Raw genomic sequence first — 18207 nt, 5'->3', positions numbered from 1 at the left:
ATAAAGAATGGCAAGTAAATATTTGCAAATTTAAAAATGAAATGATAAATGCTGTCTGATATTTTAAAAGCAGACATATTAAATTTCAACTTTGTGCATCCCAAGTTTTAATAATTAAGAAATTAATTCAGATAGTACTACATTTAAATGTAGAAATAGTACACAAATGACAGCTTGCATAAAGTAAGAATCTAATGAATGGGTAAAGAAGAACAATGAACTCATACATTCTTAATAAAGGGAAGAAGAAAATAAGGAAAACTGAAAGATTAGCAAAAATATTATGGTCTGAAAAGTTAATACTATGTACTTGACATATGTTAATTCTTCCTATTTTAAACTAAGAATAAAATATTCAAATTATATTTAAATTCTGACATTAAGAACTTTCTAAGTAAAAATGTGATTTCCTCAGCACAGGAGAGCAAGCTAGTGGTTTTAATGGCAACTGAAAAACTCCCCATCTCTTGTTTCAGTCAAGAAATATTATCAGTGGAGGAGAAATAATTCCTTTTGATTTAAAGAGATCTCATTTCATTACTAGCTCTAATAGACCCATCTCTCTATGGAAAATAGGATTTCCTGACAGATGAAATTCACGTAGTGCCTTTTATCTGCTGCTCTGACAAGCTTCCTCTGCTCCTTTTTCCTTTCACTCACTTTCATGATATGACCACATTTTCTTATTTTAACAATCCTGTTCAGTTGTGCCTTGACTGGATTATCAGGCAGTGTCTGGGGTACTGGCGATGGGGTAAGGACTTACACAGAGCAGCACAGAGCCAAGATATTGTGAGGCAACAGCTTAGCTGATTGTGTCTGACTCCAAGATGGCGACTTCGTAACATGGTAATAACTTCACTAGACTCTCATTTACATGTAAAGACATCAGCCATTTCATAAAATTGCATATGCTGTAGTCTTTAAAAATCAACTTTTGTGATTCAGTTGGTTCGGTGCATTCCAAATAACTCATTGCAAACCTCTGATTTACTTCCAAATGAAAATGCATATTAAAATTTGGCTTATCATTATGTTATGAACTCCAAAATGCACCATGCAATGTCTTGGATGATTTTTTTTTCAAATAAAAACATTCATCTGATTCACAGTTAAACTTCCTCAGACAAACCTTAAAACTGACTTATAAACCAACCTCTCTTCTACTATCCAATAATATTCCCTTCACCATCGACAGATATTTTTAGGGCCTAACTAAGCTTCAATTAGTTTAGCAATTAGGTTTAGAAATGGAGTGGAATCATTAGCAGCCTTGCCCTTGTTTGTTGATGTCAACGCATTCATTCATTCATTCATTCACTCACTTGTTCAGTCAGCAGATGTTTATGGGTACTGATCTGAATATCAAACTGCTTAAATTCAGATGGAGAACATACAGAGACCTTTACTCAATTCCCCCTGCCTGTGAACTGAACAATGAAATACCAACATAAATGTTACTTTACACGAAAAGAATTTAGTGTTTCTTTTTAGCATTGTAACTAATTGAAATATGGTATATTTGTATATCTCAACCAAGGAATGGAGTATTTCAATCCAGCCATTCTTCCTCAGACATTCTGCTGAGTTCTGAGACTATATAGAAAAATATGTGCTGGCCTGTCCACAAAAACATATGTAATCCAGAGAGAGGAGTTACCATATATGCATACATAACAACTCCAGCTTATAAGTTGTGTCCTGTGAGAACTGAGAGAGAACTCTAGCACCATGGCACAGAGGTGGTTTAGCTGTACCTGGAATCTCTGTCTTAGTTAGAGCTGGAGAGCCGGGACAGCTTCTGGCTAGCAACAGTAACACATTCATATTACTTGTCTAATTGACTAACATATCTAGATATTTTTCACAGGAACTGCTTAAAATTAGATCTTTCACATCCTTACTTTGTGTGATAGAATGTTCATAATCAGAGAGTAAGTGCACAGTTGTCTCCTGCCCATTTCTTCAAGCATGCTCAAAGGTCAAGGGTAAAAAGAGAGTGCCCACCTCTTCCCAAGAAAGAAGAATCATGTCCTATAACTGAGTCCTGCTGGTTCCCACAAACCTCCCCTCATCAGGAACATTGTGTTCTAGTGTCATTCTTAGGTCCAGCCCCTCCCCCATTTCTATCACATGGTCATGACCAGCTCCACTCCAGTGTCCTGCTGTGGGTGAGTGTGTGCATATGTAGGTTTTCAGTCCTGCTGCCTGTTTCTCTGTTAACCAAACTGGAATCTTAATGAAGAGGCTGTAACTACCTGCAAGATGAGCAGTCGCTCTCCCTGTCATTTTGACAGATCAGTGACGTCATGAAAATCAGTAAGCAGATCAAATGCATAGAGATGTCCTATGTCCTCCATAAATGACCACAGTCACTGCCCTCCAAGCTCTGGTGCACGTTAGGGAGCCATATGCTCAGTGTGATCACACCGTGCAAAACTGTCACTTAAACAGCCTGGAATCCTTTAGAATCTGAACTGTTCCCAGGAATTACCACACTCTGGTATCCTGGAATATTGTCCCTTTTCCGATTTCAGGGATTTCATGGTCATGTATCACAGGCCCACAATGTATCTAGCACTCGCTGTAGTAATGATGCACATTCCTCATGGGACCATGTGCGTTCATTTGTGGAATATTTCCCAGTATTCTGTGTCGTTTTGTTAGAATGGTTGTTTACTAAGGCTTTTGGCAATAGCTGGAATTAATTCTAAACTTAGAATTATTAAAAACTTGGAGATTATTTGATAAAATCATGGTCTTTAAGACTGAATATTCCTCTTCCAGATACTTTGGCAAAATGTGAAGATTTTAAAGTGCTTTTCAAAGAACTGGCCAGAGCTGGTTTCCATGAAGATAGTGGCAGAGCCTGGTCACATTGATCATAACACTCACCACATCCCATGGCCTGGATTCACCTCTGCGCTTTCTAGTTAAAGGATGTTTTTTCTAACTTTCTTACTCGAGCCTTTGAATTGTATACTCTTCCCTCTTATCTATTAATATGGATCATTTTAGAAAATTGGCTTGATTCTGGTGTTCCCACAGACTATGTGATATTTCTTTCTGACAAATAGTTGAGTGCTTGTAAGTGCTGTTCAGAAATTGTTTCACAGATCTGCCCGTAGTCAGAGACATAATACCTGAGTGTCTGTACATGTTTAGCTATATGGCTGAGCAGACCCCATTCCATCACAGGAAACTCATCCGAAAACATAGTCATCTACCACCTCGTGTGAAAATAGAACTTGGAAATCCTAAGTACCATTGGGCATATGACTGTCTATGTATATTTTTATTTTCTCAGAATATTTAGATATTTGAATACCGTCAAAGGAAGAAATATTTAAATTCACTTTTATGTCCTTTATTGTTTATATGGGCTGGGAAAATGAATTTTAAACTAAAATATCAAGCATCCTTACCACTTACAAATGGATTTGTCCTCCAACATTTATTCATCATGCACTGCCAAATGTTTATATCCCCAACCATTTCAGTAGGGCATTAAACAGTGACAGGTGTCATGAGGCTATATCCCTGTGAAAAAATCATGTCTTTTGGAAAATGCTGACTAGCTTAGACATCCAAAGCAAGAAGTGTTCCCAGGAGTCCTTGCGTCGATAGACCAGTACTCCCCAACCTGGTCAGGAGTGCTTAGCTGCCTAAGGGCACTCACCCTGGCACGGTGGGCACTAGTGTGTGTTCCCTCCTCTTTGCTTTTTAAGTGCTGCAAAGGATGCCTTCAATTAAGAGAAGGTGTGGTTGATCCTCATCATCTCAGTTTTAATTTCTAGGATTTGGACATCCCTTGTCCATCCAGTAGCACCTGGTGTGTCATATTATATTCACCTGTGTGTGTTCGTGTGGACAGTGAACACCCATGGCCTGGGGAGCCTGGCCTGTGGGCTTGCAGTATATAGCTAACAAGATTGCCTAGCCAACGACCCCCCCCCACCCTGCCATCACTCACCCCTTTATTCACAACCTTACTTAATCACAATAAAAGTGAAGCGATGTGTTGGGTACAACGCTCATTTTGAAAGAGAGGTAAATGGCTATAGTATGACTGAAAGGATATTTCTTATGTAAGTCCCCACGTCACTCTCTGCAGGATGCCCAGGACCTGGACACACTTACTGCATAAAAGTGAAAAAGTGTCCTGCAGATAACGGAATTTAACATTCCCATTCCACCATTCTAACGACTATTGTACTGAGCACTGCTTTGATTGTTTTATTATTCTGTATTTGGTTTTGATTCTTTTCTGTACTGGCATTATATTTGCCAGCTTTCTCATTGCTTTGAACTTTCTCAGGTCAAAGGAAGAGACTTCTGTCACTGAATGTCAGTGTTTCCTTCACCTTCAGCTTACCTTTGCTGTGCTGTGCTCACCTATTACAAGCTTGAGGAAGCCTTTTGGCAGCAAGAAGTGGTCCCTCGCCATCCCAAGCAGTGACACCCTTGATTCCCTTGACCTCTTGAGATGTTTGTCTTTGTGGCCTTATCACACCTGATGTGTACTCAGGCCTGTTTTTGCTATTTGCTGTATTCTTCCTGGCTTGGGTTCTGTGATGGAGATGGGGTGGTTTCGGGTGGAGGTTGGTTCATGGCATTTTCTGTTTGCCATTAGCTGCTGTGTCCTCAGGGTCTTAGCACAGCATCCTGCGTATACCAGTAGCAAAGTATATACTTGTTGAATAAATGAACGCAAGCTCTTAACCACTTAAATCATAAGTATGCAAGGACCCTGTGTAGGAATGATGATGTGTGTGGCATCAGCCTGCTGTCACCCTTCCATGGTGGTGGCTCCCCCTCATGCCTCTCTTCTTCCTGCTCCTGGATGTGACTTTCATTATTTAGAATTTGAGCCGCCTTTAGTCCATTGAAACATAGTTTAAGAAATTATTCTTAGTCTATGAAGACTTCTGAAACAGAAAATGTTGTGAATCTCTTTCTGTTTCAAATAAGAAGCACAAAAATTTCTGCATGTGTATGTTACATTGGATAGAAAGAAAGCGAGCTATAATGTATAGTGTGGTGTTTTGGACCATGAAGCCAAGGGGCACATCCTGGCCCCATATCTTAAAAGCTAATAATATTACTAGCTACTTAAGCCTTTTACACTTTAGTAAGCCCATCTATAAAATGTGGATAATAATGTGACCTACTGTATAGGGTTCCTCTAAGGATTGGAAGAGAGAATAGCTGTAAAGCTCTTTGCACTTTGTCTAATCAAATAAATGTCAGTTTCTATTCTGTTAATGTTACAGCTTTGCCTAAGAAATTAGTTTAGGTTATGAAACTCTTGAAGCAAGAGGGAATTCATAATGATCTTGTTATTCTTGTGGTCCAAGGGCAGGGATGATGAACACATATCTCCCTGTTTTGGATTGTGCTATTATCTTAAGAGGTGTTTGTAGTTTTGAACACACATGTACAAAGACATGTGTGCATGCACTTGGATGTATGAATGTGTGTCTGTGTGTACATGAGAATACTGGCTTGTAGCCTCCGTGGCTGAGTGGTCAAAGCATGGCTTGCTTTTTTCCTGCTGGAATGTGACAAAAGCCAACAAGCAAGCAGACACCTTAAGATCTAGGTAAGTCTAAAACCAAGATCTTGAGTATGCAAATCACAGACATATGGTGAGCAAAAGTCTCTGATTAAGGACCAACAAAAAAGCCTTGGAAAAAACTGACATAAACATTGCACATGAACATGAGAGTAACTTCTCTCCCTTACTTGTTAGTTCTTGCCATTTTCCCCACAAGTGAGGTTATTGGATGGTTGAATCATAGGTAAGAACAATGTGGTGAATAGGCAGTAGGAAAACAGGAGTTTGGGAGAGGATTTAGAAGGACATCCTAAGGGAGAATTGATCTGCTACGAACCATACAGAAACTAAGGGCCGAAGTCAGGGATGTGAAAGAGAAATGGGAATGCTCTTGGCCAAGCCTGTGGGCTCATATTTTCAGGTCCTGTAGCAAAGCAAAGACTATCTGATCTAATGGAATTCTTCATAGCTCTGAATTATCTGTGAAAAAGGATTTCTTAAAGCAGAACCAAAACCTGTTTTCATGGAGCCTGACTATGTGACAGCTGGGTGCTCCCTTAGAGTTCAAGTGTGAATGTCCTAGCACAGCCCATAAAGCAGTCTTATCTGGGGGCTGTCTTCCATGCTGCTTCTGCTGAAGAGGGAATTGAATCTGTCTGATCACTCCTTCCTGTTTCCTGTGTGTGAGTGTGTGCACATGCTCTTGTGTCCCACATGAGTCACCAACCCCATCTTTGATTTTCCTAAACCTATATATTAGAGAAGACATTGGGTCTGCAAACTTACCAGAGTGCTTGAAACATTCGTTTTCATTATCATTCTTTTGCCTTGTGAGATTGAGGTTCTTCTTCAGTGAACACCACCCTGACCTTGACAGTAGTGTTTCGGGTCATTCATTATGTGTGATTTAGATTTTGTTCCTTCATGGAAATACCTCCTTCCAGATTCTCAAGAAGTATAAGTAAATTTTCTGATATCACTGCAAATTATTCCATGATCTTTATCAAAGTCATTTTTAATTTAATCTTTATTGTATTTTTTCCATTACCAGTTGGTCCCCTTACGCCTCCCATGCCCCAGCAATAAACACACTGTTGTCCATGTCCATGGGTCCTTTTTCCTTTTTGCTCAATTCCCCAAACCCCTAAGCACCCCTGCCACTAGCTGTCATCTGCTCTCTGTCTATGAGTCTGTCTCTGCTTTGCTTGTTAGATCAGTTTGTTCACTAGATTCCACATATGACTGAAATCATATGGTATTTTTCTTTCTCTGACTGGCTTATTTCACTTAGCATAATGTTCTGCAAGTCCATCCATACCATTGCAAAGGGTAAAGTTTTGTTCTTTTTTACAGCTGAGTAAAATTCCTTTGTGTAAATGCCCCATAGCTGTTTCATCCACTCATCTGTTGATGGACACTTGGGCTGCTTCCTTAACTTGGCAATTGTAAATAATGCTGCAATGAACACAGGGGTGCTCATGTTCTTTCAAATTACTGTTTTGGATTCCTTCAGATACATTCCCAGAAGTAGGGTCGCTGGGTCAAAAGGTAGATCCATTTTTAATTTTTGAGGTAGTTCCATACTGCTTTCCATGGTGGCTGCACCTGTCTGCATTCTTCACCAGCAGTTCACTAGGGTTCCCTTTCTCCACATCCTCAGCAGAATTTGTTGCTTGTTGATTTATTGATGATAGGCATTCTTACAGGTGTGAGATGGTATCTCATTGTGGTTTTAATTTATATTTCTCTGATTAGTGATGTTGAGCATCTTTTCATATGTCTATTGGCTCTCTGTATGTCCTCTTTGGAGAAATGTCTATTCAGGTCCTTTGCCCATTTTTTAATTGGGTTGTTTGTTTGTTTGTTTTGGTGTTGAGCTTTGTAAGTACTTTCAAAGTCATTTTTGATAAGCCATTCTTGATCATTAAAATCAGGAAGAAATATTTACAGCATTCACATTGGGGAATACACACACCAAAAAAACCTTCTAAAATATGATTTTATCAAATTAGCAGAGAGTTGAATAACTGTACAAAACTGCAAATGTCCCATGTAACCACCCTTCATTGCTCTTGCAGGGTTAAACTCCAGGCAGTTATGGTTTGAGGCCCAGACCCATGAGCTTCACCTGCTCATGGGTCTGCTTTAGACCCCTGGAGGCCTTTCCTCTTCTAGAGATTGTCACTTTCCCCATTGACTTACCTTATTCTTTTGACAAAGGAGAGCCAAAATGTCAAAATTATTTCCATTGTGCATTTTAGAGAATTTTGCTTTTCCTTAAGTGAAGAAAGATTTGGTTTCAAATGGAACCAAGAGTTCAAGATTGTTGTGCCTGGAGTCCATAACTGCAGTTTGGCGCTCCTGAACCATCTCTGGGCTTTTCCTTTACAAGCAAATTTAGTATCTGCCTGAGTAGGGAGTCAGCGTGGGTGCAGTACATCATTCTGTCATTCCCCAGCTTAGGCTTCAGGAAACAAAAGACAAGATGGGCCATGTGAACAATACAACTCCATCAATTTTTTCTAAGCAGAGTGATAAAACTATTTTAGATCATAATACATTTTAATTTTGTTAATTTTAAATCAGCACATTTGGTTCTTTTTATTAATTATTTTCTCTCCATTAAGTGAACTATTTAATAACATCCGTCAAAGTGAATATCTAATTAGAGTCCCTTTCTTATTGCTTTAAAATACACATAACATAAAATTTACTGTCTTAACTACTTTTAAGTGCAGAGTTCTGTGGCATTAAGCACATTATACTGTTGTACAGTCAACTCCATCCCGTCTCCAGATCTTTTTGATTTTCTCAAACTGAAACTCTGTCCCCATGAAACACTAACTCCCTGCCCCACTCTCCCAGACCCTGGCACCCACCATTCTACTTTTCATCTATGAATTTGACTGCTCTAGATACCTCATATAAGTAACAGTGCTTATTTGGGTAAATTAATAAACTGAAATATTGAAAAAAGGTAGGGATGTTCACAGAGTCCTAACTAGCACTGAAGATGGAAATGGAAGCAGAACTCAAACCAACTTTTATTTCCACTGACCTCATTCCATACAACAACTAAGTCATTATTGTGAAAAGTCTGCCAGCTGGCTTGAAACTATGGCAATATTTAGCTCTGTGAATTCTCTAATGATCAACTTCCTATTGTTATTTCTTTGTCTGTATTTCTTTCTGGTTTATTACCGATTGTTTCTTATTGCAACCTCTCACATGAACACACAAGTCAAGCATAGTTAGTATTGTGTTAGTTTTGAGAAACAATAGATATTTCAACAATGGAAACAAAAAAGAACTAGCATGTTTCATCAAAGGTATGTTTGTATCAACTTCAGTATCCATGTTGATTTTAAAGAAGTTAAAATGTAGGAGGAAAAGGCGTGTACCTTACAACTGATGAAATTCACTAATAAAAACTACGAAGACCAGTCAGGAAAGTATAATATCCACAGTTGGCCAATTGGTTGGTAACACAGAGACCTGCAGATATGGTAAAGTTTTTTTTTTTTTTTCAATGAGACTTCATTAACTCTTTATTTGCCTTTTACCATGGAGCATGTCTCTGAGTCTTTGTCATGCATCTCAACTTTTCATATAGGGCAGATGACCACACGAGAAGTCTGCTACAGAGACCTGAGATTTCAAGTAAATACATCATTCTGCAGTCCCAACACCCGGCCTGTCACAGGGGTGGTGCCTTGCAAAGTATCTGCCTGTCCTCCCAGGTAAGACTGCCATGTGCATTGGAACTGGTTTGGTAGTTTTGCGAATATATTTGGGGAGTCCTAGGAGCCCCTGCGTCTAGAGGGTAGAAGCACAGAGTACTGTCACATAATCCCTACCAGCAAAGAGACAAAAGTCACAAGGACTGCCTGAACAAGTGAGCTTTAAGAAGTTGTCTGGAAAATCTAGTGACTGTCTGTGGAAGTTCTTATAGTAGCATCTTGTTAAATTTTTACTTCAGTCTGCATGCTGGCAGGTGGAGGGGGGCAGTATTTAAACATTATGTGGTGATAATGTTTTAGATCCCAGCCTCCTGTCTCCTTCCTACTATTTCTTTTTCTTTTAAAAAATTTATTGAATTTATTAGGGTGACATTGATTAATGAACATATATAGATTTCGAGGGTACAATTCTATAATATGTTATCTATATATTACATTGTATACTCATCACCCAAAGTCAAGTCCCCTTTTGTCACCATATATTTGACCCCCTTTACCTTTTCTCCCCACAACCTCCTTTCCCTCTGTAACCACCATACTGTTTGTATCTGTGAGTTTTTTATTCATTTGTTTGTCTTGTTAGTTTGTTGTTGCTTTCAGTTTTAAATCCCACATATGAGCGAAATCATATGGTTCTTGACTCTTTCCATCTGACTTATTTTACTTAGCACGATATTCACAAAACTCATCCATGTTGTTGCAAATGGAAGTATTTTATCTTTCCTATGGATTACTGAATGAAATCAACTAGAAACACCCATGCACAAGGCTTCCTGGTTTGTAAAGGGAGTGTGGATGACTTTAAAGACCCACATAGCTGGAATATGGATCCCAGGCTTGCTGAACTGAGGCTCCATTCATAAAATGGGTGCTTTTCCTGAAGACAGTAAATACACAAGGGTGAGAGGCACTGTCTGCCTTCTTCCCTGACCTGTGTGTCTCCTGGTCACTTGCTCATAATAGAGATGAGGCTCCTTATCAATATTTGAGGAGCTGGATCTTTCTTCCCACTAGGGTGCCAAGATGGTCCTCCCTGGAAAGATCTTGTACTCCCAGCCCACCTGTCCCCTCAGTGGCCGGGGACCCACCATCTCACAAAGTCACTGGTCCTGCCTCAGCCAGGGTACCCCATTCTTCCACCCAGCTCATCATCTGGCGGGCAGGATGCCAGCAGAAGAAGTGAGGCAGGTCATTCCATGTGCATCCTCCAAAGACTCTGCCTCCTTCTCGTCCTCTCACCACTCCATGGGCTGCAGCAGGCCTGGCCTTAGTGAGCCACCTCTAGTCAGGTGGGGAAGGGCAACCTGCAAGACATGTGGAGTCGCAGGATAGGGGGCATCAGAATCTCCAGTTATTGCATCCTTATCCTTCCCCGGAGACCCAACCTGTCTACACCCAACTGATCACCCACTCCACACGTGGAGCTCAGTAGTGACATACTGCCAGAAAATTTACAAGCCTCTATTCTCACTCAAAAACTGTGGACCCCATCTCACACAGCCACCCCAGGATGACAGCCAACCCTAACACCCTTGCCAGTCATTTACTCCCTCCCAGGACCAGGATTTGATATTCCCTCCAGCCTCCTCCAGCATTCCTCTTTCTCCCCATTCCGTACTCTGGGTCTACCACCTCAGACCTCAGAGATGGGAATCAGAAAATGACCACCCTTTTCTCCCACCAACAGCCCATTTGGGAACCCACCCTTCACTCTGCCTTTTCTTTTCCAATGTTCTGTTTCTTCCCAAAGGCCTTTATAAGGTATGTCTCTGGTTCCTCTTTGACTTCATGCTTACTGATTCCTTCAAAGAAAGATTTTTAAGTGGATATTGTATTTCCCTTATGCTCTGTTGTAAATATGTATATACATAGGGACATTCTGCCCATCACTTTTTCTCACTGGGCCTTCTCTGCTTCCCTGCAGTTTGTCCTTCTAGTTTTGAGAGATCTAGAGCCAAAGACATCTCTGTGTTCTTTCATGTGCTGTATTCTATATTTATCTCAGTCAGGCTCAATGTTATATACAAATTCTGGCAAGAGCTCTGTGTGCTGAAAGGAAAGGCATGATTTGGAACAAAAGGGTCTGGGGGAAGTTGAACCCATTGTATGGGAGCATCAGGTAGAAAACACACTGAGAGTACCCCAGATACACCTAAGAACAACCCAGAGGCCCCCATCTTAATTCTTTGATTTATATGTCTCACATTTTTTAATGTGTACTTTCCCCTAGACTAGAAAGCTTCACACGATAATACAAATCCTGGCCAGAAACCTAATGTCATGCTTTCCTGCTGGAAAAGTCCTTAGGAGGACAAAGGTGGTTCCTGCCATACCCCAGCCTGTAGCAGGAGCTAGAGGACAAGCAGGCCCCATAGGTTCCTACGGAACAGGTGGGGCAAAGATCCTGGCTCCCATCCCACACCTCTGTGTGGAGTGGACTTAGTGGGCCTGGGTGATGCCAGTGGGCCAAAGGCAGTATAGTTCACGCTGGGCAGGCTGCATGTGGTTAAAGGTGTGGTCTGTGCCAACCCCCCTTTGTCTGCCCATCCTGTATGTAATCAGGGGAATATAAGGGCTGGGTGCTGAGGGAATCCATGTAAATGCTCTTTGTACAGCACATGTGCTAAATACTCAATAAACCTTGGTTGGTTTAACTTCACTGTAAAGGAAGAAACAAACTCACAACAGTTACTTGTTTAGTCTGTGAAGCAAACTATCAATGACAAAGTACAGAAGAATGAACCTACATTATATATATTAATCCTTCTGGAGTTTTGTTTTAACAATTGAATTGGGAAAATAGATCTTATTTTAAAAAGTTGCTTTGTTTTCCTCTGAGATGTGAGATACATTTCTCTCTTGCTCAGAATACTGACAAATTTTTGTTCCTGATTTAAGTGGGCAGAAAGCCCCAGTTTTATTTTTCTGAACATGAGAGTGTGTTTTTCTTATTAAAGTCTGTCTCCAGTGAGGTGTGGGGCCCTCTCCAAGTCCCAGTGTCCTGTGGTGTCTGTCCCTCCAGTGGCCTCACAAAGCCAGAGTGACTGCAATAGCTCATTCTCTCACACCTTGCTCAGCCCACTGAATGGCAGGTTTCAACGGGGGTGCAGTTTGGTGTTTCATGTTCCATGTGTAGGAGGGTCCCAGAAGGATTGGGGAGTGGGATCTTTAAAACATCTTAATCCACAGCCTTCTCATTTGTAATTTAAGTGAAAAGGAAAAACTGCTCTGCTGGTTTGAACCCCTGACCTCCTGCACCAGCATCCAAATGGCATGCCTGGGCAGTGTCTGAGACTCACTCAGCTGGAGTACTGTCAAGCTCCGGGGTCATTAGGAGGACGGGGATCCCAGGTCATAAATATCTGCAGGGGGCAGAGTACTAGAAGTCCAGGGGTCTCCTTGCTGCAGGAAGAGGATCTTAAAAAGTCTGGTTGGCTCCGGCCAGCAGGAGCATCATGGCTAAATGACAGGGCTTAGGCAAGTCCCAGCTGCTCCTTGGGAAGGGAGCGGAGCTGACACACAGCCTCTGGTCTCTCTTCCTTGCACCAGGAAAGTCTGTCTCTGCGATGGCCTTGGAACTGACTAGCAGTACACAGTCACCCCCACCCATAGCTCAGCTGTCTTTGTCTTCATTTTAGCATGAATCAAGCATTTTTATCATTTGCTTTTGAAACACGAGCTATAAATCACACAGCTATTTATTTTCTTTCTATTTCTCAGTTTATCTAAGTGGAGTAGCTCTTCATGTCATTTATCTTAACTAGCTAGTTTTCAAAGCATAACCCATAGTATGTATGCTTTCCTGGACAATGGATCGAAGATTCAAGAGGAAATATTTTCCAGATGGTAAAAAGATACTTTTTCCCTCTCCGCATTATTCTTCTAGGCATGCAGAGGAAGAATTTAGATGAAATATGTTGTGATCAAATGCCTTATTTTTTCATCTTAGGAATCTGTACAAAAATAACCTCTCTGTATGTAATCCTCTGCACGTGATCTTTGGATGGTCCTATTATTGTTGCCTATACGTTGGTGACTCCTTACAAACCTGTTAGCAGATTAGTTTCTCTTACAACCAAGATAACTAGGTCAGTGACTACATTTATTGGGTTACACACTGTAGAAATAGAAGGTAAGAGTCAATACTTTTAATGACAGGAAAGGGGCAGTCATTTTGTGTGTGTCTCATTGCTTTTCATTATAAGCCATAAAAATATTAATCACCCAGTGATGTCTAAGTCACTGAAAAAATGAAAAGAACCCTGATTACTTAGGTGGTACCAATGTATGAAATGTTTTAAATATCAGTAATGAGAGCATTTCAGTTCATTTAATTATCTGAGTAACTGAAAATAAATTAGCCACAGGACTCGCCTGGAATCTGAACTACCCAGGGCCCTGCACACAGAAGGATCCCTGCTTGGTTTCATTCTCTGGTATCACCACCTTGAAATGTCTAATGATTTTTCATTATGCACTGGATTTTATAAGTTACATAGCTGTTCCTGCCCAGCAGCCCCTCTTGGATTTCAAGCTTGTTTTCTGAGATACTTGAGAATTGTATTAGACAGTTTCTTCTTTTAGTATATCAGTTCTATATTATTCTTGAGTTTAGAATGTCACTCTACAATGACTTCAAGACACAGATTTCTCTGTAACACCACAGTTGTAGCTATGAAAGAAGTAGGCTGTTTGGTGCAATTCTCTTCTTTTATATTCTTTTCACTATGGGATGAGTGCCAATGCTGCTGAATTTAAGCAAACTCACACATGAATGAAGACACTGGGAAAAGGGCTTTACAGAATCTGTGAGGATGTGTTCTCTAGGCCCCAACGCTCTTCTGTACTGTTCTTCTGGGAGAGAGGCCACCTGTGCCTCATGCCCAGAAAAATCACCTCCATTGGGTTAACCCTGCTGTTCTTAGATGTCTGTCCCCTCTCTGCTGTATCCCCATCAAAAGGCATTTAACCTCTGTTTAATCAAGGAAACCAGAAGACTTATGGCACCTCTGTAATTGATATTTTCTTTAAAGAGAGGTTCAGTGGAAGTCTAAGTCACCAATTCAGGTATGAGGATCATGACTTGAAACTATATGATCCCTAAGGTGTGACAGTATCTTGATACAAAGATGGTGTCTAACTGAGTCTCCCCTTGGAAATGTGTCACATAATACCAAAGCAATGAGTCTAAAATGCATTCAGGCTGGTAACGACATGTGTTAAAATACATTCTTTGTACAAGTCCAATTACAAGTATGGGCAAACAGAATTACCATAAGCAAGACTAATAGCACTTATCTCCTTGGTCATTCAAATACTAATATAGAAACTATTACATAATCAGTGGAGATATAAAAATTAACTAGCTTTCTAGATTGGAATTTGTTGTTTCACACCTAAAAATCTGCCCTGGGTAGTACTGTAAAATCTTTTGTACTTTGGAGGGTTTTATTTGTCTTTTTGTTTGTTATTAATTCATTTGGTTTGTTTTGGTGCATGAGTATGTGTTGTACAGGTTTTGTTTTTCTTTATTTGTTTATTTATGTATCTATATGAGCAATGGCAAAAAGATACCTTGAGAATACTACTGTTTTTCAGAGAACTTACCTAGTTATGTAGATTAAGTAATACCGAAATTGTTAATAAGGGTTTTATATTCTGTTTTCTAGGCCTTAGGAGGATTAACAGTAAAATTCAACAAGTCCCCTCCATACTCAGCATAACTGTCATCTAATAATATATACTATGGTATACACTTCAATTATTTTGAAATAAAAATAAAAAACAAATCTATAGATCAATAAAATATGTAGATGACAGATAGATAATAGATAATTAGATTATTAAAAGATAGATGGATGGATGGATGGATATATGATAGACAGATAGATGAAATAGATTTTGCTGCTAATAATCTATGCCTATGACAATATAGTCCCTGTAAGTATACTAATTAGTGCTTCTGTGTATATTTGCTGAAAATTGGAAGCTTTCTCAGAATCCAGACTTTGGGAAGAACACAAGATATTGTTTTAGGTACAATTAGGCAGAATTACCTTATTCTCAGATCTGTAAATTACTCAGAACTTGTATGTTTTTGCATTTCCAAATTTATGGAGGCATTGGGTAATGCTTTTGTTACTTGAGATGTTGGTACATTAAGATCAAAGAAAAAATGAATATTTTATCATTTAAAAGTTTTTAGAGACTTCCTTTATGGCTTAGGAGTGGGAGATTTTACAAATGTTTCCTATGAGAATGAAGGAATGTGTTTACTGTGTTGGAGTAGGGTTATTTTATATGACAATTAGAACAAGTTCTTTAGTTATTTATTCAAATATGTTCTGACTGGGAGAGGAGGCAGCCTTACTCATCATTTTCTTTTCCCCGTAACAGAAACAAAGTCACTTTTAATTATGAGAGGAAGGAGCAGTTGTGTTGAGGAGGAACTAAAAAGTGGGGGTGGGGAGCAGTGATCTGACCACAAAGCAGGAATTTCGTACTGTGGCAGGCTGCTTACAGGGTATCCAGTCTGGGCACAGAGTTCACTTCATGCTCCACCTGTCTAGAAGTACCTAGAAGCACATGGCTCTGCCCACAGAAAGTCTCCTAGGCCCATTACTACACTGAAGAACTTTGGATAAACTGTTGGGGGTACTGGGCGAGGAAGCACTTTGTCTGCATTAAAGGCCAAACCCTCCTAAGGACACATGTTTCAGGAAATACAACTTTAAAAACAGAAAACCAGTTGATTCATTCGGTAGACTGAAATATATCTGCAATGTGTCATTTCAGGCCAGTTTCCTTTGTTGGTTTTCATATTGTATGAAAAAGGGCAGGACAAAGGGAAGGGAAAAAAGTGGGTCAGGTACAGGGTTGCTGTTTGAACATTGATTGAATATTGAACAAGTGTTTTTAATCATTCTGTCACTTTGAAGTTGGCTATTTAAAACTCTTCTTTAGACGCCACCTTGAAATATGTTGATTTGCAAACATCTCTCCCATGTAGCCCTGCCTGTGATGCATCCATATTCGGTCATCTTTCCCACCAGAATCCTTCTCTTTTTTGCCTGCCTCCCCACCCCACCTCCGTAAAAGAGTTTCACTCAATGAAAAAAAATTCTCTGACCTTACAGGACTAGGGAGTTTGAGTAGATGAGTGCAGTGACTCATGTAACCTTGACAGAGCTTTAACTTGAGGGAAACCAAACTTGATACAGGAATTTAATAATTTATTTTACAATTCACCTTAGCATTTGCTTAATAACTGAGGTTAGTTTTGGTTGACATGTTGTGTTGTCATTCCAGCATCACCTGTAAAACATGATTTTGCCAAGCATGTCATCTTCACCAATTGTAGAGACTTGAGAATCTCCCCTTTGAGAGTTGATAAGGTCTAGAAGGAAACTAAGACTTAGGCATTAACTTTAGCATGTGGCTATGAGATTTTTTGACAGATCTGAATATGATTACTGCATCTTAGAATTTTCCTATTCTTCTTTTATTTTCCTTGTGTTTCTGCTTAAGCAGTCCTTATTTTATTAGTGACATTTCTAAAATTTGTTATATATCTTTCATTGCACTTTTATAGGCATGCATAGGTTTTTAAACAATATCCTCAAAACCAAAGATATCCTCAAGCTAACTTGTTTAGATGAATTCATTTTCAATTAAAACACTACTTTCAAGACAAGACCTCATTTCAATGAAGAAATAGTGTTGCAAGACAAAAAACATGACCACATGAGAATATAAAACATTTTTATATTTAACTAGGTTTGTTTTCCTATCAGTTCCCTGTAAGTTCAGGACAAAATGACCTGAAACAGAAAACAAATTCTTAATATACTTCTGACTGTGGTCACCAGGAATGCAATTGTCACAAAGAGAGAGCACACAGCCTTCTACAATATTTGCATTTGTCCGGATCCAATACCAGACAGGGATCCACACAAAAATTCCCCCTTCATCTCCAGCTGCCACCTTATTACAGTCATTACGTTTTCCTATCAAACAAAATTCTACTAATAAGGAATTTTTATTTTTAATACATTTATTGTGTTTTCTTAATTTAAATAAGTGCTAAAGAGAAGAATCCATTTAAATTCTCAAAATTCAACATTTAAACTAAATCTAGGTTTTTGCTTCTGACATGTTATTTAATTGATTTTTATTTAGTAATGACATGCAGATAGTTTTTAAAAGGCATATGGTACTTTAAAATTCACTATGAGAAATTATCATTTCTCCTTCACCCACTAACTCACCCCCATTTCCAATAACTAGGGGCAGCAATTTTAGTTACTTTATCTCTCTCTCTTCTGGTATTTATTCCAATATTTCTAAATAATATGCATAATTATAGCTTTTCTATTAATTGGTTTTAGAGATTATTCTCTAATCCATCATAGGGAAGGATGTAGCCCTTTTACATCACTTTTTATTACTCACATCACTCAGCTCTCTCTTAACATCAACTTCCTTGGCCTCCATTCTTCCAACATGGTGACATTTTATTATTATTCATTGTTCACGTAATTATTTATCAGTCCTTGCTAGCTTAGTAGAATATCCTGGTTCTATCCTTTTTCTTTAATTGCTTTTTTTTATTGTTGCTCTATTGCAGTTGTCCCATTTTTCCCCATTGCTATCCCCTGCCCCCATCCACTTGTGCCCCTCTCTCACAGTCAATCCCACCCTGCTGTCCATGTCCATGGGTCATTTATATTAGTTCCTTGACCAGACCTGTCCCCTTCTTTCCCCACTTCTCCCCCTTTCCCCTCATCCCTGGTCACTGTCAGTCTGTTTCTTGTTTCCATGCCTCTGGTTCTATTTTGCTCATTTGTTTTGTTCATTAGGTTCCTGTGTTAAGTGAGATCATATGGTATTTGTCTTTCGCTGCCTGACTTA

General features: G+C 39.4%; 1 protein-coding gene across 1 annotated transcript in view; it reads left to right on the top strand.

Annotated features, from left to right (window-relative positions):
- The window catches only part of ADAMTS16 (ADAM metallopeptidase with thrombospondin type 1 motif 16), a 131310-nt gene that overhangs the window by 84360 nt on the left and 28743 nt on the right, over window positions 1–18207 (top strand). The window contains exon 18 of the mRNA XM_090278921.1: window positions 9171–9297. Coding sequence (XP_090135047.1) covers window positions 9171–9297 — 127 coding nt within the window. The remainder of the gene's footprint in view (window positions 1–9170; window positions 9298–18207) is intronic.

This window comes from Furipterus horrens, unplaced genomic scaffold (assembly GCF_987537825.1).
Source record: "Furipterus horrens unplaced genomic scaffold, mFurHor1.1.pri manual_scaffold_5, whole genome shotgun sequence".
Taxonomy (NCBI): Eukaryota; Metazoa; Chordata; class Mammalia; order Chiroptera; family Furipteridae; genus Furipterus; species Furipterus horrens.
This window is presented reverse-complemented; position numbering and strand designations above follow the sequence as displayed.